At 46.5% G+C, this 25,997-nt stretch overlaps 1 protein-coding gene across 3 annotated transcripts; it reads left to right on the forward strand.

Moving 5' to 3' along the window:
* The first annotated feature begins 3,813 nt into the window (after positions 1 to 3,813).
* On the forward strand, positions 3,814 to 23,026 carry TSPAN16 (tetraspanin 16). 3 transcript variants are annotated; one of them, NM_001075817.2, is given in 7 exon segments: positions 3,814 to 4,056; positions 6,803 to 7,000; positions 11,151 to 11,225; positions 12,820 to 13,071; positions 17,053 to 17,205; positions 18,037 to 18,120; positions 22,850 to 23,026. In NM_001075817.2, coding segments are annotated over 7 exon segments (879 nt in total). In that variant the 5' UTR covers positions 3,814 to 3,987; the 3' UTR covers positions 22,898 to 23,026.
* Positions 23,027 to 25,997: the final 2,971 nt, after the last annotated feature.

A 25,997-nucleotide genomic window follows, 5' to 3' on the forward strand; every position in this document is an offset into this window, starting at 1 on the left:
AAGAGACCATGGTACGTCCCTGGTTATCCAGTAATTAAGAATCCGCCTGCCAATGCAAGGAACACGGGTTAGATCCCTGGTCCGGGGGAAGATCCCACATGCCGTGGAGCAACAACTAAGCCTGTTCGACACAGCTGCTGAAGCCCAAGAGCCCTAAAGCCCGTGCTCCAGAACGAGAGAAGCCACTGCAAAGAGAAGCCTGTGCACCCCACTGGAGAGTAGTCCCCACTCGCCACAACTGGAGAAAGCCTACATGAAGCAATGAAGACATAGAGCAGCCAAAAATAAACTAAAAGGAAAAGGAAAAAATAGAGAGAGACTATGATTTGAAGCTCTCATTTCAAAACCAAATTACTTTTGTTACTTCTTCATTTCCTCAGCTGCAGAATATAACTTCTGTCTTATCTCAGGCTGTCATAGCAAAATAGCATAGTCTGGGTGGCTTAAACAATAGACATTTATTTTCTCACAGTTTTAGAGGCTGGAATCCAAGATCGACATGCCAGCGTTGGTTTCTAGTGAGGTCTCTCTCCCTGGATTGTGAATCAATATGAATTTTTGTGGAGGAGAGGACACAAATCAGTCCCTAACACTTTCCTATCGTTGGACCATGCCATACTTAAGCAGCCCCCCTTGTGAAGGTATTTAGGTTATTTCTAATCATTCACTAACTCAAACTAGGCTTTAGAGCAAGTGTTGGCAAAACTACAGCCTACCACCTGTTTTTGTACATAACATTTTGGCATGTGGTCACATCCATTCGTTTACATGTATTTACATATTGCTCATTTATACACTGTGTAGGCTTCAACAGCGGAGTGACAAGGGAGAAACATTTATTCTCTGGCCCTTTCCAGAAAAGATTTGATCACTCACGTAGAGAACAAACGTGTGGATGCCAAGGGGGTAAGGGGAATAGGATGAATTGGGAGATTGGGATGGACAGACGTTCACTATTGATACTGTGTATAAAATAACTAAGGAGAATCTACTGTGCAGCACAGGGAATTCTACCCAGTGCCCTATAATGAGCTAAATGGGAAGGAAGTCCAAAACAGAGCAGGTATATGTATTGCTGATGTTCTTTAGTCACAGTCATGTCCGACTCTTTGCAACCCCATGGACTGTGGCCTGCTAGGCTTCTCTGTCCAGGGGATTTTTCCAGGCAAGAATACTGGAGTGGGTTGGCATTTCCTCCTCCAGAGGATCTTCCTGAACCAGGTACTGAACCCATGTCTCCTACATTAACAGGTGGATTCTTTACCGCTGAGCCAAATATATGTATATGTATATGTATGGCTGATTTGCTTTGCTGTACAGTGGAAAGACAAGATTGCAAAGCAACTATACTCCAATAAAAACTAAAAGAAAAGAAAAATTAAAAAAGCAAGGTTTTGTTAACTACCGGTCTATATGCATCTGAATAAATCTGTTGTAGAAATTCCTATGGGGGAATATCTGCTCCCCACAATCCATATGCTTTAAAAAGTCCTGAGAATTCTGTTATTGCTATTGATGACAAATACATCAATTTAAGCACAGTTCATAGACCAACATGGGCTACTGATATAAATGCTGTGTGTGTAAGACATTGTCTCCTTTTTTATAAACATTTAAAAAATTTATTTTTAATCTGACACTGTTTTCTTGAAAATCGTGCTTTTCCAAAACTTCTAAAATATAAGGAAGGAGACCAAGCATGTGGAGAAATACATTACGACTCTCAGCACACCCTGTGTATGTATGTGTGTTAGTTGATCAGTCGTGTCCAACTCTTTGGGATCCCATGGACTGTGGCTCTCCATGCTCCTCTGTCCATGGAATTCTCCAAGCAAGAATACTGGAGTGGGTAGCCATTCCCTTCTCTGGGGGATCTTCCCCACTCAGGGATCGAACCCAGGTTTCCTGTGTTGCAGGCGAATTCTTTACTGTCTGAGCCACCAGGGAAGCCCCTCAACACACCCCAAGCCCTGTAATTAAGGATATACTAGAGTGACTCTTGTTCTTCTACCATGGTATTTCAGTGTCCTCCTAATCGCTCTGTTCTATCCCTGGGTTCTATTCTTCAAGGGGAATTTTTCACTGTTTTCTAGAACCTTTGAACTGTGCCTGATATATTGCACTAGTTTTCTGCATGCTTTTTGGTTTTTTGGTCCGTGTCTTGAATTTGCAATTCGCCGGATGCCTGCGCTATTCTGGCTCTCCGCATTAATTCAATGGGTGTGTGTTGGAGGGACTTGGGAGTGGTTCTTGTCCCTCCATTCCCTCACACTTGAGGGCTGAGCGGACGCTCGGGGGTTGGGACGGGTGGTGCAGATGGAGACGCGTTGGGATGTGTCTGGCTGGGAGGCGCCAGGGCCAGGGCACAGGTGCTTCCGATTATGGCCACCAGGAGGCGCGAGAGGCCGGGATCTGGGCCTCTGCCAGGTAGGGAAGCCGGGGGCGGGGCTGCCGCGGGGCGGGGCTGCCGCGGGGGCGAGGCTCCTCGGAGAGCTTTCTGCAGCCTCCGGCAGCTGATCTAGCTTCCCAATTCTAGGGTCCCATGGATAGCAGGCGCTCCACCGCGCCCCTGAGGCCACACCACTCTGCCTCCCACCCTCCCCGTCCTTATCCACCCTTCATTTCCCCGCCCTCATTAACTCCACCCCTCTCCTGTCCTGCTTTGCTCTGGTGTTCTTCTAACATTTGCGCCCCCCGTTTTCGGGACCTCAGCATCTAGCTCCGGGGCTCTTTTTTTCCAAAATGACCTTTTAGAGAAAGATATGGAAGAACACACTCCTAGTTGTGAACGTGACCCGTGGTCCGGGGAGGAGACAGCCACGCATCTACGAACATCTGGCTTAGTTCTACATATTTTTAGAATCAGGCAGTTTGACAAACAACATTGATTAAATGAATTCAAATGGAAAGTTTGTTTTTGTTTTTTGTTTTTTTTTCCCTTCTTTGAGTTGTGCCCTGGGGATCACAGAAGATCTTGAAACCCCTGAGCCCTCCAGGACCTGGTCACAGACACACTCCAGCCCAGGGGCTGGACAGAGGAGCCTCCAGGACTGGACCCAAACGGACTTCGGTCCAGGAGACAGTGAGGGCTAGTGGCTGCAGGAGTTGGGCCTGGGGGCCTTCAGTGCCTGCATGCACATTTTTCGCCCTGAAATGCCCTCTCTGCTTCTTTCATCATAGACGCACTGATCAATGACTATTGGCTTAAGGATGATATCTTCATCAGCTCTGGCCAAGGAGGCCTCAGATGCAGAAAGTACAGGCTCTCAGGTGGGAAGGGGACGGAGGTTCCTACCTCTGTGTCACTCTTGGAGCTTAAAAGCCCAGCCTGAGCCCTGCTTCCTGTGTGGTCTTGGGCAGTTACCTTGGCCTCTCTGAGCCATGTAAGAAGTCTGAGCCCAGTGAGCTAATGTGTAAGCCAGGGGCTGAGGAACCCGATGGCTTGTAGCTAGATTCCTGCTTCATAGAACCTCTCCATTCATTCATTCCACAGTGGTTTCTTGAGCACCACTGTGTATCAGGCTGTGGGAACACAGCCATGAGTTGGATAGCCCACACACATATCCACTTGGAGCCCCCAGTCAGCAGGGGCATCAACCACATGAGTGGTCAATAATGTTGACCACTATAATGTTGAGGATTATCCCTGTAGGTCCTGGGTAGCATCTGGGGGCGGGCCGTAACAGAGTGACTTCTCCATTCCTGATGAAGAACCAGCAGGGCACAGTTTGGGGCACTCGCTCCCCTGGCTCTGGGAGCCTCGCTCCAGCATCTGATTGTGATGTGATAAAGGCTGTGACTAAAGAGGGGCAGCCGTTGCAGCCCCTCCCCAGCTGAAGATCAAGCAGCCAGGAGAGAGAGGGGCAGAGCTAGTCAGCTTTGGTAACCCTACCCTACTCCCCAGACCTCTACCATCTTGGGAAACAGGAGCCCAGAGGTTTAGGAAGATGCTGACTTAACTGGTCAGGGCACCCCAGTTTGGCTGACATGGCTGAAAGGCACATTCCATATTATTCCTTGAAGAAACTGTTTTCTTTCTTCAATGGTGTTACTGTTGTAAGTATGTCACAACCCGGACCCTGGGGCTTTGCAGCCCTTCCTCCATGGCTGGCTCCTTCAAAGACAGAAATAAGTTGATCCAAATTCGCTGGCATCCGGATCTGTGGTCCCCAGGGACTCAGGAGGGATGTAGGGCAGACGGATGAGGAGCAGGATGCACTGGGAACAGGCGTTGCTTCCACCAACCCAGAGCTGCTAAATCAAGCAGAATTGTGTACTCCGGGGTGCCTGGGGGTCAATGGTGGAAGAACTCAGCTCTTAGGCAAACCCTGCAGAAAATGAAAGTTGTTTGGAAAGGCAGGAGAGAATGGTTCTGCTCTTGGTCCTTTACATTTTTCAAACCATTTATTTTTTCTTACTACAAAGTAACCCATGGGACTTCCTTGATGGTCCAGTGGTTAAGATTCTGTACTCCCAATACAGGGGGCACAGGTTTGATCCCTGGCCTGGGAACTAGATCTCACATGCCACAACTAAGACCCGGGGCAAACAAACAAACAAAAAAAAGTAACCTGAAATGTGCACTGCTGAAGCAGCCACTGCTTTCAGTAGTAAGACTGTATGAGGAAAGGTTGCCAGAAAAGAGAAGGAAATTAAATATTACTCCTACTCTCTTCACCTGCATGGCATCATTTTGATGGGAATTAAACAAGATAACGCATTTAAAAGGCTGATGCCTGTCATGGGAACATGGCTCAATAAATATCATTATTATAGCCTTCCAGACCTTTCTATGTACCTTTAAAAACAGCAACACAAACGTGGTATGTGACTGCTTTAGCATCTTCATTTTTTTTTTCTCTTTTGAAAAATTGTAAATTTTTCCTCCTTTTAAATAGACTTCTTTTTAGAGAACTTTTAGGTTCACAGCAAAATCGAACAGAAGGTACCAAGACTTCCCACGTAAGCCCTGCCCCCCACACACGCACAGCCTCCTTTCCTGTCAACATTCCAAATCAGAGTGGTCCATTTGTTATAATGAACCTACATTGATATCAGGGGCTTCCCAGGTGGCACAGTGGTAAAGAATCTGCCTACCAATTCAGGAGATGCATGAGTTCTATCCCTGGGTCGGGATCGCCTGGAGGAGGAAATGGCAACCCACTCCAGTATTCTTGTCTGAAAATTTCCATGGACAGAGGAGCCTGGCACGTTAGAGTCTACCAGGTTGCAAAGAGTCGGACACGACTGAGCATGCAGGCAAGACATTGATATCACTATAACCTTGTACACTGTACATTGTTTTCTCTTTTGGCTATGCCTTCTGGCTTGCAGGATCTTAGGTCCCCAACCAGGGATCGAACCTATGCCCCCTGCAGTGCAAGCATGGAGTCCTAACTACTGAACTGCCAGGGACTTCCTGGTGTACATTCTATGGCTTTTCACAAGTGTATCTACCATGTTAGCATCGTATGAATAGTCTCATTGCCCTAAAAATCCTCTGTGCTTCACCTGTCACCCCGCCTCCCCCCAGCCCCTGGCAACTACTGATCTTTCTTCTGTCTTCATAGTTTTGCCTTTTCCAGAATGTCATATACTTGGAATCATAAAGCATGTAGCCTTTTCAGATTGGCTTCTTCCATTCAGCAATATGCCTGTAAGTTTCCTCTATGTCTTTTCCTGGCTTGACAGCTCATGCTTTTTTTAGTGCCAATAGTCCATTGTCTGGATGTACCATAGTTTATTTATCCATTCATATGCTGAAGGCCATCTTGGTGGCTTCCAAGTTTTGGCAGCTACGGATAAAGCTGCTAGAAACATCCATGTGCAGGTTTTTATGTGAACATAAGTTTTCAACTCTGTTAGATAAATACCAAGGACTATGACTGCTGACAATCTTTTTTTTTAAACATAGGCCTTAAAAACATCTTTGTGTATCAATAAACATTCTCCTACAACAGAAGTCGGTGAAGTACAATGTTGTAAATAGATAAAATTTATTTGTAAATAAAATAAATTTGTTTATGAATTGTGTATGGCTGGGCTTGCCAGGTGGCTCAGCAGTAAAGAACCCTCCTGCAACGCAGGAGCCGCATGAAACGTGGGTTCGATCCCTGGGTTGGGAAGATCCCCTGGAGGTGGGCATGGCAATCCAGTTCAGTATTCTTGCCTGGAGAATCCCACGGACAGAGGAGCCTGGCAGCTACAGTCCATGGGGTCGCAAAAAGTCAGACACAATTGAAGTGACTGAGCACGCACGCACACACATGTATGGCTGCAATCCGATACACTGGCTGAGTCATTTCAACTGAGAATGTATAGCCTGCAAAGCTCACAATATTGGGGACTTTTCAAAAAAAAATGTGCCACCCTCTGTCTTACAAGCATCATTTAAAATAACAGTCTAGGATCCCATTGCAAGGCGGTACCATGATTCACCTACCCAATCTGTATTATTGGTTGCTTCAATTATTTCCAAGATTTTTCCCTGGTTCTGAGGCTCACCATATGTAACTATTTTTCCTAGGTTGAATGTCCAGAAATGGAATTTCTGGGTAAAAAGTTTTACCACAAAACCTTGACGGTTTTAAATACCAATTACAAAATATCGTCCTGCCCTTTCCCTCAAAAAAAGGCTGTTGCTTGGCAGCAGCGTATGGAAAGTTTCTCTACATCCTCACCAACTCTGGGCATTATGAGTTTTGAAATGTTTCTGCTGATTTTATGGGCCTTTGTTGCCTCCTCCAGGAGTTTGATTTGTATACAACTAACAGATTGCTTTCCCCTGTTTTCTGTTCTAAAGCTCTCTGGCATGATCCTCATTGGTCTGAGCATCTATGTGAATTTCAGAGGGGCTGTCCTGACCAAGGTCCTTGGGCGGTCCTCTGCGTACCTGTTTCATGTTGGCTACCTGTGCCTGGTGATGGGCAGCGTCACGGTGCTGCTTGGCTTTGCCAGGTGGCATGGAGCAGCCAAGGAAAGCAGAGGCACCCTCTTGTTTGTAAGTTGCATCTGCACACAGACCCCACAACTCCTCCGTCATGTCTGAATCCTTCCTTGCAGGTGTTCTAAACTCCTTTGATGTTTCCTATTTTATAGTGTGTATGGTGTCTTTTAAAGAACACCAGATGCAAACATCTTTTTCTTTTTTTAATAACTTTAAAAAGTTATTTATTTATGGCTGTGTTCGGTCTTCATTGCTGCGTGCAGTCTCTCTAGTGGCAAGCAGGGGGCTACTCTTTGTTGCAGGGTTCAGGCTTGTCTTGTGGATGGAGGACAGGCTCTAGGACTAGAGGACAGGCTCTAGTCTTCAGAAGTTGATGCGTGTGGGCTCAGTAGTTGTGGTGCAGGGCTTAGTTGCTCTGAGGCATGTGGAATCTTCCTGGACCAGGGATTGAACCCGTGTCCCATGCACTGGCAAGCAGGTTCCTATCCACTGCACCACCACGGGAGTCCCATCTTTTTCTTTATGATGGGTCTCACTTAGAACCCCTCCCCTACCCAAGTGCATAAATTATACCCTCCTAGGTTTTCTTCCCGTGATTTTAAGGCTTACTTTCTCACTCTTAGCTCTTTAGTCTTTGGGAGTTTGATTGTGTGTGTGTGGTGTGAGGTAGGGATCTGATTTCTTTTTTTTTCCCTAGTTGTGTGACATACTATTGCACTTACCGCCTGGCCCATCCAGTCCTCCTCTGTCTTTGCTAGTTTCCATTACGCTCAGGTCTGTTCTGTGCACACTGCTCTGTTCTGTTGGCCCATGTATATGTCCCCCATGAATACAACACTATAGTAATTGCCATGCAGCACAAGTACATGGTCAGATGCATGGAGTATGAATATTTTGAGCATGATCAGCAGATCACGTCACAGATTTTACATGTCTTGCTCTTTCTCACACGTAGCCTCGGCCAAATGTCTCCCCAGCATCCAGCTCCCAGAGTCCCCATTCCCACTTCTCTTACAATCTTGTATGAATTGATCATCCCATTTTAAGTTGAATCTGTCTCCACATCTTTTTTGTTTTGTTTTTAAACAAGCACTCTCTCTCTCTCTTTTTTTTTTTTTTTTTTGGCTCTGTCTGGTCTTGGTTGGGGTAGGTAGGATCTTTCCTTGTGGCCCAAGGGCTTTTCTAGTTGGAGCACAGCATTTTCGCTGCTCTGCACTGTGTAGGATCTTAGTGCCCAGACAAGGGATCAAAGTGGCATCCTTTGCATCGAAGGCAGATTCTTCACCACTGGACCACCAGGAAAGTCCCTGCCTCTGGCATCTTCCCCTACTGTGTTGCTGCAAAATTCCAGTGGTTTTGATTTAGAGGTTTCAAGGCAATCCTTGCTCTAGCTATCTCCCAGAAAGTCAACATCCCCCACTCTTAAAGAATCCATCCTCACACTCTACCTCCCTGAATATCTATCATCTCTAGTTTTCTTGATTACTTCATTCAACAAGTATTTATTGAACCAGTCCTTTGCCTGCAATATTTCATTTTCTCTTCTATAGGATGTTGTTGTTGTTCAGTCGCTCAGTCGTGTTCGTGTCCAACCTTTGGCAACCCTGTGGACTGCAGCACCCCAGACTTCCCTGTCCTTCACTATCTCCTGGAGTTTGCTCAAACTCATGTCCATCGAGTTGGTAGTGCCATCCAACCATTTAATCCTCTGTCACCCACTTCTCCTCCTGCCGTCAGTCTTTCCAAGCATCAGGGTCTTTTCCAGTGAGTTGGTTCTTCGCATCAGGTGGCTAAAGTATTGGAGTTTCAGCTTCAGCATCAGTCCTTCCAATGAATATCCACGGTTGATTTCCTTCAGGATAGACTGGTTTGATCTTGCAGTCCAAAGGACTCTCAAGAGTCTTCTCCAGTATCACAGTTCAAAAACATCAATTCTTCAGGGCTCAGTTTTCTTTATGGTCCAACTCTCACATCCATACATGACTACTGGAAAAACCATAGCTTTGACTATACAGATCTTTGTCTGCAAAGTGATGTCTCTGCTTTTTAATATGCTGTCTAGGATGCATACAGGATCAATAGCATGGGGGGTACTTTTTGCTTTTTTAGCCTTAAAGCCCAGCATACGGTGATGGAACTTGCTCCCCCTGCAGTGGAATCAGGGAGTTTTAATCACTGGATCTCCAGGGAAGTCCCTGTGGGCACTATTTTATCCATAGTTTAACTTGGAGGAATCAAAGAGTCTTCTCTCTCACACCACAGTCCAACCCACTGGCAAGTTCAGTCGACTTTACCCTCAGCCTCCGGTCCATCCAAATCCTCTTGAGACCTCATCCACAAAAGTAAAGTCCTTTTGATGGCTTTGGGAGCCACAGCGGGATCTGAGCAGAGTTGTGCCCTGACAGATCCGCCCTCTGGTGGCTGTGGAGGGAACACCATGAGGGGAGGACCAGAGTGGAAGGACTGTGTTTGTCCTGATGGGAGATAGTCGGGGCTTATGGCACCCCACTCCAGTACTCTTGCCTGGAAAATCCCACGGACGGAGGAGCCTGGTAGGCTACAGTCCATGGGGTCGCTAAGAGTCGGACACAACTGAGCGACTTCACTTTCACTTTTCGCTCTTATGCATTGGAGAAGGAAATGGCAACCCACTCCAGTGTTCTTGCCTTGAGAGTCCCGGGGACAGGGGAGCCTGGTGGGCTGCCGTCTATGGGGTTGCACAGAGTCGGACACGACTGAAGCGACTTAGCAGCAGCAGCAGCAGACCCAGTGGGGCCCTGGTGGGCATTAGAAGTGGGTAGATTCAGGACAGATTCTGAAGAAGTCACCAGTAGGACTTTTCGATGCCTGGCTGTCTTCTGGATGCCTCACTTACCCAGAGGTTGGGAAATACTATTGCTGTTTTTCAGTTGTATCTGACTCTACGACCCCATGGACTACAGCACACCAGGCTTCCCTGTCCTTCACCATCTCCCGGAGTTTGCTCAAACTCATGTCCATTGAGTTGGTGATGCCATCCAACCATTTCATCCTCTCTCGCCCCCTTCCCCTCTTGCCCTCAATTTTTCCCAGCATCAGAATCTTTTCCAATGAGTCGGCTCTTCGAAATCAGGTGGCCAAAGTGCTGGAGCTTCAGCTTCAGCATCAGTCCTTCCAATGAGTATTCAGGGTTGATTTCCTTAGGATTGACTGGTTTGATCTCCTGCTGTCCAAGGGACTGATAATAATAATAGGCATAGGTAGAAATAGATGAAGGGAGACCAGGAGCTGACCGTTCTTGGACACCCCTTCCCCAGTATTTTCCACTGGTTCCCACCAGGCATGTGAATTTCATCGGAAACATGAGGCAGCATATGTTGATATTCTCTCCCTGGCACTCATCCACCTGTCATCTGGCATCTCCCCTTCAGTCTTATCACCCCTCACCCCCAATTTACATATCAGATTTATTGTCCCTGCTTCTTCTCCCAGCAACTTCTCCTTTTTTGGCCACAAAGCATAGGTTGTGGGATTTTAGTGCCCTGACCAGGGATTGAACCTGGGCCCTTGGCAGTGAAAGCATGGAGTTCTAACCACTGGACCGCTGGGGAATGCCCTCCTGCCTCTGTTCTCTGTCCCCACTGTCCCTCCTGCTTTTCTATCCCTCCCTGCTCTCTGGACTTCCTAGATGGGTGCTAGTGCTAAGGAACCACACTGCCAATGCAGGAAATGCAGGAGACTCAGGTTCGATCCCCTGGAGGAGGGCATGGCAACCCGCTGCAGTATTCTTGCCTGGAGAATCCCATGCACAGAGGAGCCTGGCGGGGTATAGTCCATGGGGTTGCAAAGAGTTGGACACAACTGAAGTGACTTAGCATGTACTCAGGACCTGCTGTCTGCACACACAGTCAGAAGTCCCCTCCTAGGGCTCTGGGACTCCCAGAAAGTGCTGGACATGAAATGGGGTTCTAGCTATTAGCTCTTAAGAATACCCCACTGCCAGCATCCTGGATAACATCCAGGAAAATGACACAAGGAAGAAATAAAATCCCCCTCTAAACCCTCCCACCCTGCTACCCCCACCACCCACCCCACCTCCCACCCCACCACCACCCAACCCCAGTTTTTCAAACTGAAGAGGCTACAGGGAGGCCTCGGGGTGGGGGTGGAAGGACTTCCAGCAGGCTCCCAGCCTCCACCTCGCGCCCCGCTCTGTGTCTTCCAGTGTTTCTTGGTCATGGTCATCATTCTCATTGTGCAAATCACGGCTGCCACGGTGGTCCTTGCCTTCTTCCCGGTTGTAAGTACAGGACGGCTTCTCCCACTCCACATTAAAAATAGATGGAATCAGTAGAGCCCCGTCCCCTCCCCTCCGCGGGCCCCACCCCCACCCCGTCCCCGCCAGGCACCCACGCCCTCCAAGATCTGGTGAAGGTGGGAGACTGAGTCTCTAGAGATGGGGTGAAAAAGCCAAAAACCTCAGCCCTCTCCGCCAAGGCTGTCCTCAAAAAACCTGCTGGGCTAATCTGACCTCTCTCCTGCATTTGCGGTGAGGCTTGCGGGGGATGGTAATGGGAAACGCCGTGAAAACTGTTGCGGTTTTGAAATGAATTCAAAATAGAGGGCTGTTTAGCAATATCCATCAAAATGGCAAAGCACGGATTTGACCCAACCATCTGGTCTCTAGGAATTATCCAAGGATATGCTTGTTTGTGGGCAGCATGACATACATATACCAGGATGTGCAAAAGGTCGCTTCTGTCCTAGTGGAGCATCAGTTTGGGGGGAGGGGGATTATAATTTATAATAATCCAGACAAGGGAGCCTGATGCAGCTGGAAAGAAGGAAGGAGGAGGCTCTATGTACAGGAGACGGTACATTCTCCAGAACGTAGTCTTGTTTACCTCCGGCGAGGCCCACCCTGAGACAAGGATTTGAAGGCTCCTGGTTTGAGTGATGATCCCAAGAAGCACCAGTAGGGGGCATGAGCAGTGAGGCAGGGAAGGGAATGTAGCCCCTGAAAGCTTACACGGTACAACTGGGATCAGTCCTGGTTGGGACGCAAAGAGCACGCAACTATTTTCCCCACCCAAGAGGCGAGGGAGCTGCAGTATTGATCCACCACCTCTCATCAGTCATTAAGGGCTGCTCCCAGGGCGCATGCGTACTGAGGCCACGTACAGCCCCTCAGTCGTTGGCAGCGGGAAGTCAGGCTCCCGGACACAGAAATAAGCGAAGCCCCCGGGATTTGAGCAGACTACCAAGAGCCGCTAATGTTCTTGTTGGAAACAGCCGGACGCCGAATAATGAGAGTAGCCTGATGCCGAACAGTGAGAGAGAGTAGTATGAAGCAAGGAGAATAATAAGGAGAGTAGTCTTTGCTTTGACACGCATAGTATATCTCTTTGGGGACACAGGAAACTGTAACCCCGTGATGGAGTGGGAGAAACTTGTCGGCTGGGAGAAAAAAGTGGGAGGGAGACTTTTCATGATTTACCGTCTGTGCTTTGTGAATTTTGAACCATGCGATTATTTTACCTCTTCGGGGGTAAAAAAAAAGGTTTTAAATTTAAACCTCTATTCAAACACACACACGCACACACACAAACGCACACACACACACGCACACGCACACGCACACAGAGAATTAAAGTCGCGCCTTTTGTGCAGAGAGAGATGCAGTTGCTAAAGATGATTTTCAAGTCCCTAATCGAATTGCAACCCAGTCGGGGGCGTAGCGGGCGAGTGGGCGATTCAAAAGAGCAGATGATTCAAAACGGTTTGCGAGGATGAACGCAGCCAGATGAGCTGGGCTCCACACCCACGCTCTTGCTTGTGTCCCTCTGGGGGGTGGGGGGCAGGCCCGACGGTAGCCCGAGTTCTTCCTCCCCCAGCGCAGACCCTTGGCTGGTGGAGGGGCCAGGAAGGAAGCAGACGGGAAGTCCCCTTCCCCGCCCCGACCCTGAGTCCCCAAGAAACCTCCGCAAATGGGCTCCTGGCTGTTTTCTGTGCTCACCGCTCCCCGTTTCATCGCTGAGGTTCGAGAAGTGGCCCTGGAGCACAACTTCGTGACCCTGAGGAAGAATTACAGAGGTTACAAGGAGCCAGATGACTATTCCATGCGATGGAATTTGGTCATGGAGAAGGTGAGATTCACATTTTTTAAAAAAATTTTTGTGAGAGACACATAACATAAATTTACCGTCTTAACCGTTTTTAAGTGCTCAGTTTGGTGGCATTAAGCACATTCACATGGTTGTGCAACCATCGCCAGCCTGCGTCTCCACAACTGAAACTGTCCCCTTTAACCGCAAAGGCTCCTTCTCCCTCCCTCAGCCCCGGGCAGCCACTGCTCTCCATTCTACAATGCTCTAGGAATATGACTCCTTTCAGTTCAGTTCAGTTCAGTTCAGTTGCTCAGTCATGTCCGACTCTTTGTGACCCCACGGACTGCAGCACACCAGGCCTCCCTGACCATCATCAACTCCTGGAGTTCACTCAAACTCATGTCCGTTGAGTCGGTGATACCATCCAACCATCTCAACCTCTGTCGTCTCCTCCTCCCGCCTTCAATCTTTCCCAGCATCAGTGTCTTTTCAAATCAGTCAGTTCTTCACATCAGGTGGCCAAAGTACTGACTGGAGTTTCAGCTTTAGCATCATTCCTTCCAAAGAAAACCCAGGACTGATTTCCTTTAGGATGGACTGGTTGGATCTCCTTGCAGTCTAAGGGACTCTCAAGAGTCTAGGGACCTCATATGGGCTTGGTAAAGAATCTGCCTGCAATGCAGGAGATACAGGTTCTATCTCTGGGTCAGGAAGATCCCCTGGAGGAGGAAATGGCCACCCACTCCAGTATTCTTGCCTGGAGAATCCCATGGACAGATGAGCTTGGCAGGCTACAGTCCATAGTGTTGCAAAGAGTCAGACATGACTGAGCAACTGAGGACGCTCAGACACAGGGACGTTGTCTAAGTGGAATCATGCAGTACTTGTCTTTTTGTGTCTGCCTTATTTCACTAAGCATTCTCCAGGTTCATCCATGGTATAGCAGGTGTCAGAATTTCCTTCCTTTTTAAGTCTGAATAATATTCCTTTGTATGGGTGGACTGTATTTTATTTATCCATTTTTCTGTCCATGGACAGGGGCTTCCCAGGTGGCACTAGTGGTAACTCCTGCCAATGCAGGAGACATAAGAGACGAGAGTTTGATCCCCAGGTCAAGAAGATCCTCTGGAGGGGGCACAGCAACCCACTCAAGTGTTCTTGCCTGGAGAATCCTATGGACAGAGAAGCCTGGCGGGCTACAGTCCATGGGGCTGCAGAGAGTTGGACACGACTGAAGCAACTTAGCAGTACACACACACTGTCAATGGACACTTGGGTTTACAGGTGTACAAATATCTCTCCGAGTCTCTGTTTTCCATTCTTTTAGGTGTATGTCCAGAAATGGAATTGCCGGATCATCTGATAATTCTACTTTTAATTTTTTTGAGGAACGTTCATACTGATTTCCACAGCAACTGCCCATTTTATATTCCCGTCAGCAGGGTGTGAGGTGTTAGGATTTATTTCCTTTTTTAATATATATTTATTTATTTGGCCACATGGGGTCTTCGTTGCGGTTTTTGGGATCTTTCATTGTGATGAGCAAACTTCTCTCCAGTTGTGGTGCACAGGATCAATAGTTGAGGCGCTGTGGCTTAGTTGCCCCATGGCATGTGGGATCAGAGTTCCCCAGCCAGGGATCGAACCTGCGTCCCCTGCCTTGGAAGGCAGATTCTTAATCACTGGACCACCGGGGAAGTCCCCAGGATTTATTTCTTTAGTCTTGGTGTTTAAAGAGCAGGACCGGCCTCCACGTGTCATCTAAGCTTTTGAGGCAGATAGTTGAGAAGGGTCTGTGAGGCCAGGACGCATATGAAGGGGAAAAGCCATCGCCTGTTTGTAGGAATGTTTTCTGTCTGAGTTTGGGGCCCAGGAACTGGTATGGGGTCAAGTTCAGGCTCTGGAGGCGTCACATGATGGGTAGGGGACTTGCCTGCATCCCTGTTTTGGCTTCTCAAGTTTGAGATGGTGGAAAGTACCTCTCATTCATTCATACAGTCCTTCCACTAATCCTTTTAAATTTAAGTATAGTTAATTCACAATTTTGTGTTTGTTTCTGGTATATAGCAAAGTGACTCAGTTATACAGACATAGTTTTTTCATATTCTCTTCCATTATAGTTTATTACAAAACACTGAATACAGTTCTCTGTGCTATACAGTAGGTCCTTGTGTTTGTCTATTTTATATATAGCAGTGTGTATCTGCTAATCCCAAAACTCCTAATTTATCCCTCCTCTGATAACCATAAGTTTGTTTTCTATATCTATCTGTTTTGTAAGTTCATTTGTATTATTTTTTCTTTAGATTCCACATATAAGCAATGTCATATAATACTTGCCTTTCTCTGACTTGCTTTGCTTAGTATGATAATCTCTAGGTCCATCCATATTTCTGCAAATGGCATTATTTCATTCTTTTTATGGCTAAGTAGTATTCCATCGTATATATGTAGCACATCTTCTTTATCCATTCCTCTGTCTATGGACATTTAGGTGGCTGTCCTTCCATGAATCTTTGTTGAACACTTATTGTGTGCTGGGCAGTGTTCAAGGGTCTAGGGACAAAGTAGGGTGCAAAACAAAAATCCTTTGCTCTGTGTTACTGACACTTGGGTAGGGAGACAGACAAGAAACCACTAAATCAAGACTGGTGTCAGGAGTGCTAAGTGTTATGAAGAAACCCAGGCAGGGAAAGAGAGAGGATTTTGTTTCCTCTTAGATACTAGTTGCCATCTATTTTTAACACACAGTGGATGGCCTGTCCTAGTCCTTTATAGTTAGTTGGGGATCGTTGATGAGTCCTGGCCAATGAGAAGTAATATGAGTCACTTCCTGGCCAAATTATGTAATTGTCAGTGCAGGGCTCTCTAGACCTTTCTTATCCTTCTGCTCCAATAGTGGAACCATCTGGATGGTGACTGCTTCACCAGCCTGAGTCCCTGAGAGATTTTGGTAAGTGGAGTTCACCTGCCACGTTAGGATGAGCATGTCATGTGAGTGAGAGAAGAACTGCTAAGATTGAAGACCTGTCTGGATACAGGGCTGGAGACCTGAATGAAGTGAGGGAGTAAGTCACGCAGGTCGTTGAGGGAACAGCACTCCACACGTAGCCATCTAAAGACTCTGAGGCTGACGCTTACTAAGTGTGCTTAAGAAACAGAGAGAAATGGAAAAGGAAATACCAACCCCCTCCAGTATTCTTGCCTGGGAAATCCCATGGACAGAGGAGGCTGGTGGGTGGTAGTTGATGGGGTCACAAGAGTCAGACATGACTGAAACAGATAAACCACCACCACCCTCATCTTGTCTCATCCCCTTTGCTTAGCAAAAACCAAACAATAAAAATAAACAGTCAATATTAAAAAAAGAAAAAGACAGAAAGGAGGGACTTCCCTGATGGCACAGTGGATAGGAATTTGCCTGCCAATGCAGGGGACACGGGTACGATCTCTAATTTGGGAAGATTCCACATGCCAAGGGGCGACTAAGCCCATGCACCACAACTGCTGAGACCTCGCTCTAGAGCCTGTGAGCTGCAACTACTGAAGCCTTCGAGCCGAGAGCCTTTGCTGTGCAGCAGAAGAAACCACTGTGATGAGAAGCCCGTGCACCGCAACGAAGAGTAACCCCCACTTGTCGCAAGTAGAGAAAAGCCCACGTGCAGCCACGAAGACCCAACACAGCCATAAATAAATAAATAATTTTTTAAAAAAGAAACAGAAGACCAATATGCAGCTGGGTGAGTTCAAGTGACCTAGCAGGGAGATGAGAAGGTGATGGGGAGGATCATGCAGGGCCCCATGGGCCATGGTGAAGAGTTTAGCTTTTACCTCAAGTAAGGTGACAGTCGTGGAGGGTTCTGAGCCATGATGGAGTGAGAAAGGGCAGTGTTTAACACAGGCCCTGGAATAATGCGACTGCCTGCTCTAAACAGTAGCCATGGTGACTGTGATTTCTATTGTTTGGATTATTTCGATATTTGAAAAGGAGTCTTCAAGTGTTTATTCTCCTCTCTGCAGCTCAAGTGCTGTGGAGTGAAGAACTACACAGATTTTTCTGGCTCCTCCTTTGAAAGGGTGACAGGTCACACCTACCCCCGGTGCTGCTGTAAATCCCCAGGGACCGTGGACTGCGATGGACACAACGTGTCTGCAGACGTCATCCACCAGGAGGTAACTGGAGATTTTGAAGAAACTGCCTGCAATGCAGGAGACCCAGGTTCAATCCCCGAGTCAGGAAGATCCCCTGGAGGAGGACATGGCAACCCACTCCAGTATTCTCACCTGGAAAATCCCATGGATAGAGGAGCCTGATGGGCTGCGCTCCATGGGATTGCAAGTCGGACACAACTGATCAACTGAGCACCCACACAACACAGGCATCACCTAGGTAGACCTTGAGGGCCAGAGACTTTTTTTTTGGCTACACTGAGGGGCTAGCTGGATCTTACTTCCCTGACCAGGGATTGAACCCTCAGCAGTGAAAGCAGAGTCCTAACTATCTGACCTGACTGCCAGGGAATTCCTCCTATTGACTTCTATAAAAATTGTGTTGGGTGAACTTTCCTGGCAGTATAGTGGTCAAGACTCTGCACTTCCACTGCAGGGGGCAAGGGTTCCCTTCTTGGTCAAGGGACTGAGATCCCACATGCAGTGGGTGAGGCAAAAAAAAAAAAAAGTAAAAAAATTAAATAAATTACTTTGTGAAAAAAATCTGACCTATAGGGGTTGATGGGGCCTTGGAATCCACCAGGGCTTCCCTGGTAGCTCAGCTGGTAAAGAATCCGCCTGCAATGCAGGAGACCTGGGTTCTATCCCTGGGTTGGGAAGATCCCCTGGAGAAGGGAAAGGCTACCCACTCCAGTATTCTGGCCTGGAGAATTCCAGGGACTGTACAGTCCATGAGGTTGCAAAGAGTCAGATGCGACCCAGTGACTTTCACTTCACTTTGGAATCCACTAGTCTCTAACCAGGTCCCTCCTACTTTGATGCTTGTTTCCCCAGGGCTGTTTCCCCAAGCTCCTGAAAATAACCAAGACTCAGAGCGCCAACCTGAGTGGGGGCTGTCTGGGGACAGCAGTGATGCAGGTAAGTTCCAGCTCCTCTGGGACACACCGAGGTCTTTTAATTTACTGTGTGCCAAGCACTGTTTGGGACACTGAGACACAGCAGTGAAAAAAGACAGAAATGGTTGTTAAACCTAGCCTCCTACCTCATTTATAAGACAGCTGCATAAAGCAACAGTCATAAAACTGTACTTATATGAAGATTTAATTTACATGTAATTTACATGACAAGAGTAACACAAAGCATGTTGGAGAAAACACAACTATATAGGAGTTTTTGTATGGTACTGATTAATTTAGTATTAATCCAAACTAGATTATGAATAGTTAAGATGTCCATCGTACTCCCCAGGGCAACAACTAAGAAAATAATTTTAAAATATAATAAAAACAAGAAGGGAATTAAAATGGTGCACTAGAAAATATCCAGCAGACGGGGACTTCTCTGGTGGTCCAGTGGTTAAGAATCTGCCTTCCATTGCAGGGGAGGTGAGTTTGATTCCTGGTTGGGGAACTAGGATCTCACATACTTTGGGGCAACTAAGCCCAGTCCCCACAATTACAGAAGCCTGAATGTTGCAGTGAAGAGCCTGCATTCTGCAACTAAGACCCAACACAGCTAAACAAATAAATATTTTAAAAAGAAAACATCCAACAGAACAGAAGGCTGTGATGAATAAATAAAAGAAGAGCAACAAAAAAGGCAAATAGAAAACATAGCAAAGTGGCTGACATAAATCCTACTTTCTTGGCAATTACGTTAAATGTAAAGGAATCAAACCACTTAACTATACACTTTAGAAAGGTGAATTGTATGATAAATGAATTACATCTCAATAAACCTGTTAATTAGAAAAAATGTCCATCCCCTTGAGCCCTGGAAGTTTTTCTCACATTTTCCCCATGTTGATTTTTCATGCCTCTGCTCAGTCCCTTCAGTCATGTCTGACTCTTTGCGACTCAATGGACTGTAGCCCACCAGGCTCCTCTGTCCATGGGATTCTCCCAGCAAGAATACTGAAGTGGGTTGCCATTTCCTTCTCCAGGAGATCTTCCTGACCCAGAGATCCAACCTGTATCTCTTGCGTCTCCTGTATTGGCAGGCAGATTCTTTACCTACTGAGCCACCTGGGAAGCTTCACGTGAAACTGTTTTTCTGCAGATTACCACCAGCCAAGATATGGATTATGTTCTTTGCAGCCAAAGATGGAGGAGCTCTATAGTCAGCAAAAACAAGACCAGGAGCTGACTGTGGCTCAGATCATGAACTCCTTATTGCCAAATTCAGACTTAAATTGAAGAAAGTAGGGAAAACCACTAGACCATTCAGGTATGACCTAAATCAAATTCCTTATGATTATACAGTGGAAGTGAGAAATAGATTTAAGGGACTAGATCTGATAAATAGAGTGCCTGATGAACTATGGAATGAGGTTCGTGACATTGTACAGGAGACAGGGATCAAGACCATCTCCATGGAAAAGAAATGCAAAAAAGCAAAATGGCTGTCTGGGGAGGCCTTTCAAATAGCTGTGAAAAGAAGAGAAGTGAAAAGCAAAGGAGAAAAGGAAAGATATAAACATCTGAATGCAGAGTTCCAAAGAATAGCAAGAAGAGATAAGAAAGCCTTCTTCAGCGATCAATGCAAAGAAATAGAGGAAAACAACAGAATGGGAAAGACTAGGGATCTATTCAAGAAAATCAGAGATACCAAGGGAACATTTCATGCAAAGATGGGCTCGATAAAGGACAGAAATGGTATGGACCTAACAGAAGCAGAAGATATTAAGAAGAGATGGCAAGAATACACAGAAGAACTGTACAAAAAAAGATATTCACGACCCAGATAATCACGATGGTGTGATCACTGACCTAGAGCCAGACATCCTGGAATGTGAAGTCAAGTGGGCCTTAGAAAGCATCACTATGAACAAAGCTAGTGGAGGTGATGGAATTCCAGTTGAGCTATTCCAAATCCTGAAAGATGATGCTGTGAAAGTGCTGCACTCAATATGTCAGCAAATTTGGAAAACTCAGCAGTGGCCACAGGACTGGAAAAGGTCAGTTTTCATTCCAATCCCAAAGAAAGGCAATGCCAAAGAATGCTCAAACTACCGCACAATTGGACTCATCTCACACGCTAGTAAAGTAATGCTCAAAATTCTCCAAGCCAGGCTTCAGCAATATGTGAACCGTGAACTTCCTGATGTTCAAGCTGGTTTTAGAAAAGGCAGAGGAACCAGAGATCAAATTGCCAACATACACTGGATCATGGAAAAAGCAAGAGAATTCCAGAAAAACATCCATTTCTGCTTTATTGACCATGCCAAAGCCTTTGACTGTGTGGATCACAATAAACTGTGGAAAATTCTGAAAGAGATGGGAATACCAGACCACCTGACCTGCCTCTTGAGAAATTTGTATGCAGGTCAGGAAGCAACAGTTAGAACTGGACATGGAACAACAGACTGTTCCAAATAGGAAAAGGAGTTCGTCAAGGCTGCATATTGTCACCCTGTTTATTTAACTTATATGCAGAGTACATCATGAGAAACACTGGACTGGAAGAAACACAAGCTGGAATCAAGATTGCCGGGAGAAATATCAATAACCTCAGATATGCAAATGACACCACCCTTATGGCAGAAAGTGAAGAGGAACTAAAAAGCCTCTTGATGAAAGTGAAAGTGGAGAGTGAAAAAGTTGGCTTAAAGCTCAACATTCAGAAAACGAAGATCATGGCATCCGGTCCCATCACTTCATGGCAAATAGATGGGGAAACAGTGGAAACAGTGTCAGACTTCATTTTTCTGGGCTCCAAAATCACTGCAGATGCTGACTGCAGCCATGAAGTTAAAAGACGCTTACTCCTTGGAAGGAAAGTTATGACCAACCTAGATAGCATATTCAAAAGCAGAGACGTTACTTTGCCAACAAAGGTCCATCTAGTCAAGGCTATGGTTTTTCCAGTGGTCATGTATGGATGTGAGAGTTGGACTGTGAAGAAAGCTGAGTGCCGAAGAATTGATGCTTTTGAACTGTGGTGTTGGAGAAGACTCGAGAGTCCCTTGGACTGCAAGCAGATCCAACCAGTCCATTCTGAAGGAGATCAGCCCTGGGATTTCTTTGGAAGGAATGATGCTAAAGCTGAAACTCCAGTACTTTGGCCACCTCATGCGAAGAGTTGACTCATTGGAAAAGACTCTGATGCTGGGAGGGATTGGGGGCAAGAGGAAAAGGGAACAACAGAGGATGAGATGGCTGGATGGCATCACTGACTTGATGGACGTGAGTCTCAGTGAACTCCAGGAGTTGGTGATGGACAGGGAGGCCTGGCGTGCTGTGATTCATGGGGTCGCAAAGAGTCGGACACGACTGAGCAACTGATCTGATCTGATCTGAAGATGTGGATGAGTCTCATCTGTCTGATTCGTATTTTTAAATGGATTTTTTTCTCATTGTACACATTTATATTGAATATTGGTTTGCACACTATATCACACTATCCTCCCCAGGGAAGTCAAAACAGTCAAGATCCTAGCAAGAAACAGAATTCAGCCCCCACAGTCATTTAAAATATATAAAAATATATATGACTTTTCCCTTACTTTTATTCATTTATTTGTTTGTTTTTGGTTGTGCTGAGTCTTTGTTGCTGTGCATAGGCCTTCTCTAGTTACAGCGAGCAGGGGCTACTCTTCCTTGAAGCGCACGGGCTTCTAGTTCCAGGGGCTTCTCTTGTTGCGGAGCATGGGCTCTAGGCACACAGGCTTCAGTGGTTGCAGCTCTCAGGCTCTAGAGCAAGGACTCAGTAGTTTTGGTGCACAGGCTTAGATGCTCTGTGGCCTGTGGGATCTTCCCAGACGAGGGAATGAACCCATGTCCCCTGCATTGGCGGGCGTATTCTTAACCACTGGACCACCAGGGAAGTCCTACAGGGTCCTTTTACGACATTTTTAGGGTCAGGGAGCTAAGATCCCACATGCCTTGTGGCCAAAAAACCAAAACATAAAACGGAAGCAGTATTGTGATAAATTCAGCAAAGACTTAAAAAAAAAGTGGTCCACATTAAAAAAAAAAACTTAAAAAATAAAAGTTTTCAGGGGCCCCTTGTGGAAGTGTCAGCAGGGTTAAGGAGAATGAGGGCTAGCCACATAGGAAGGTTTTACTTTTCCTATGCCTGAAGGGGTAGGGAGAGCAAGAGTCAAGGAAAAGGAGCCATCTACCCACAACTGTGATCTTGCAGAGCTCAGGGTGGGCAGAAGAGAGGAGGGAGTGGGGGAAAGAATACTCCAACCTTTCTTTCTGTCCAGCCATCTCCTATTGGTACTTCCTATTGGCCAAACTTAACAAGAATTTAGGGAGCAGGGGTGTGTGTGTGTGTGTGTGTGTGTGTGTGTGAGTCACTCAGTCGTGTCCGACTCTTTGTGACCCTCGGGAGCAGGGGATTCTGGGAAATGTCGTTTTCAGGACCCAGGGGGTGAACAAAAGAGGGTGGAGATGAGATCTGGGGGGAACAAAGGGAGAATGACTGACGGGCATCACAAATCGCCTCCTCCTTCTTCCTTCTGGTGAGATTTATTGTGGTAACAGTCCAAATTCCCTCCACCGTGGCCCTGAGAGTCCCTCTGCTGTCTGTCACACCCTGCCCTGACTTTTCTAAATCACGATGTATCTCCGTGTATTAAATTTGATGTGGGTTCCAGAGATGCCTCATGTTGGTTCAGTGTTTCTTTCTTCACCCATTTCAGCTGCCAGGAATTCTTGCCACCTTGCTGCTGTTCATCAAGCTGGGCTGAAAGACCTGGGGAGAACAGGACCCCAGAGCCCCACTGGCTGCTGGAAGGAGATGTGGTCTCAGTTTCTCTGTGGCACTCCCTGCGTCTGGAAAGGAGATTGATAATAAAAGATTTGGGAAATCCTCCTCATCTTGACTCCTTTCTCCTTCATTTTATTTTTCATCTCAGCTGACAGCGGTTGTAATTCTAAGTACCTGAATGGGATGACGTGGCTTCCTGCCATTGAAACGGTCCTGTTTTATGAATTACTTTGTGAGGAACCTTCCTGGTGGTCTAGTGGTTAGGACCCTGCACTTCCACTTCAGGGGGCATGGGTTCAGGGAACTAAGGTCTTGCAAATCACATGATGTGGCCAAAAAAGAAGGTTAAAAAAAAAATTACTTTGTGAGAAAAATCTAAAATTCTCATGAAAAAGAATCCTCTAGACCCTTAGCCAGTTTCAACCATCACCAAGAGTTCAATAGTGTTTCATTAAACTTTTTTTCCCCTTGATGAGGTTTTTTTTTAAAAAATATTTATTTGTTTATTTGGCTGTGCGGGATCTTGGTTGTGGCACATGTGATCTCCAATCTTTGCTGCAGCATTCAGGATCTTTAGCTGAGGCATGTGAGATCTAGTTCCCTGACCAGAGATCAAACCTGACCCTCCTGCATTGAGAGAACAGCGTCTTAGCCACTGGACCACCAGGGAAGTCCCTTACAAAGTATTCTGTTTTACTTTTTAAGTTTGTAGCTTATTTATTTATTTTTACATGTATTTAAAATTTTAAATTACTTAATTTATGGCTGTTCTGGGTCTTTGCTGCCGCAAGTGGGCTTTCTCTAGTTGAGGTGAGTAGAGGCTGCTTTCTGGTTGTGGTCCGTGGGCTTCTCATTGGGGTGGCTTCCCTTGTTGCAGAGCATGGGATCTGGAGCCCATGGGCTTCAATCATTGCAGTGCGTGGGCTCAGTAGTTGTGGCCCACAGGCTTCGTTGCCCCTCAGCATGTGGAATCTTCCCAGATCAGGGATTGAACCCGTGTCCCCTTCATTGGCAGGTGAATTCTTAACCACTGGACCACCAGGGAAGTCCCTGATAAAGTATTTTAAAACAAATCCCAATGTCATTTCCCCTTTTTGTATTCCAGTACACATCTCTAATTCCAGTATACCCTCAAAATTCATAGGAAGAAACCTAATCCCCAATGTGATGGTATTAGAAGATGTGGTCTTTGGAAGGTCATTCGGTCATGAGGATGGAGACCTCAGAAATGGGATTATTATCGTTTAGTTGCTAAGTCGTGTCCAAATCTTTTGTGACCCCATGGATTGTAGCCCACCAGGCTCCTTTGTCCATGGGGTTTCCCAGGCAAGAATACTGGAGTGGGTTGCCATTACCTTCTCCAGGGTACATTCCTGACCGAGGGATGGAACCTGCATCTCCTGCTTTGGCAGGCGGATTCTTTACCACTGAGCCACCAGGGAATAGGATTAGTGCCCTTGTAAAAGAGACTCTAGAGAGCTCCCTCCAGAGAAAAAACAGCCACCTATGAATCAAGAAACTGGTCCACACCAGACCCTCAGTCTGCTGGTGCCCTGATCATGAACTTCCCAGCCTTCAGAACTGTGAGAAAGAAATGTCTGTTGTTTATAAACCACTCAGGCTATTCTTTGACAGAACCCAAACAGACTAAGACAACACTCAAGACAACTAACAATCCTTCCTTGACATCTCTCAAAACTCAGGTCATCACTCAATTTTTTGATTGGCTCAGAAATGTCTTTTTACACTCAGTTTCTTTTTCTTTTTCTTTTTTATTTTTTTTTACACTCAGTTTCTTTGAATTAGGTCCAACCAGGTCCACACAGCATGTTTTTCATGTATCCTAAATTCCTTCTATCCTAATCCAGTAGTTATAGAATTGGAAAATGCATTCGAATACTCTGGGTCTTTTGTGCGTGTGCGTGTGCATGTGTGTGTGCATGAGTGTGTGTGTGTGTGCATGCGTGTGCATGTTTTGCCTGAGCTGGGTCTTCATTGCTTTGCGAGGGCTTTCTCTAATTGCAGCGAGCAGGCGTGTGTGGGCTTCTCATTGCGATGGCTTATCTTATGGAGCACAGTCTGTGGGCAAGTGGGTTTCAGTAGTGGTGCACGAGCTTAGTTGCTCCGAGGCATATGGGATCTTCCTGGACCAGGAATCAAACCCATGTCCCCTGCAATGGCAGGTGAATTCTTATCCAGTGAGCCACCTGGGAAGTACTAGGTATTCTGTTAAAGCACAAGTGTCTGAACCCCACCTTAGAGCTTCTGACTCAGGAGATCTGGCAGGAGGCCCAGGAATCTGCTTTTCTAACAGGTTCCCAGGCCACGCTGCTGGTATGGGTGATGTACTTTTGAGAACCACTGCTCTGCATTCTCCCTCCTCTCCCCACCCTCTTGAGGCAGGAAAAGTGTGGAATATTGGGGAACACCGCACCTTCTGGATTTGGGGCTTGCTTCTCTGTGGTCCCCTTATCTTGTTCCTCTTGCCCCATATTTCCTGTTCATCACTTGTTCTCAGCCCTGGCTTTACTTTAGAACCCCTGGGGAGGGGACTTCCCTGGCTGGCCAGTGGTTAAGAATCCATGCTTTCACTGCAGGGGGCATAGGTTCGATCCCTGGTCAGGGAAGTAAGATCCTGCATGCTTCCTGGTGTCACCAAAAAAGTAAGGAAAGAAAAAAAAAATGAAGAACTGCCTGGGAGCTTTAATGAAATATCAGAGCCTGCACCACATCTCACTATCTCCTGATTTAATCTGTCTGGGTTGTGGCCTGGGCATGGAGACTGTTTCATTTACCCAGCTGACTGCAAGGGGTGGTCATGATCATAGCTGAGAATAAACCGAGTTTCATCCAAAGGTCATAGTGACCTGAATCAGTTTTTTCACTGAGGATTGCAAAATGGTTTATCCAATTCTTCCATCTTTCTTTTGGAGGGATCTTAAGGAGGGTAAAGTGGGCACTGGTCAAAATTGCTATGTGGCAATCATCTCCCACATCTGGCAGGACCGTTCCTAGTTGCCCCTCACCCCCCCACCCCAAACCTACCCACTTCTCGGATTTCTGTCTGTAAACCAGAGGCA

The sequence above is a fragment of the Bos taurus genome, chromosome 7, assembly GCF_002263795.3.
Source record: "Bos taurus isolate L1 Dominette 01449 registration number 42190680 breed Hereford chromosome 7, ARS-UCD2.0, whole genome shotgun sequence".
Classification (NCBI taxonomy): domain Eukaryota; kingdom Metazoa; phylum Chordata; class Mammalia; order Artiodactyla; family Bovidae; genus Bos; species Bos taurus.

Bases quoted from the DNA above. Each gene is read 5' to 3' on its own strand.
- TSPAN16 (NM_001434961.1), top strand. From the start codon at position 3,988: ATGGCTGAAAGGCACATTCCATATTATTCCTTGAAGAAACTGTTTTCT. The intron at 4,057-6,802 runs GTAAGTATGTCA...TCTGTTCTAAAG, and splicing joins TCTTCAATGGTGTTACTGTT to CTCTCTGGCATGATCCTCAT. The intron at 11,226-12,963 runs GTAAGTACAGGA...TTCATCGCTGAG, and splicing joins TCCTTGCCTTCTTCCCGGTT to GTTCGAGAAGTGGCCCTGGA.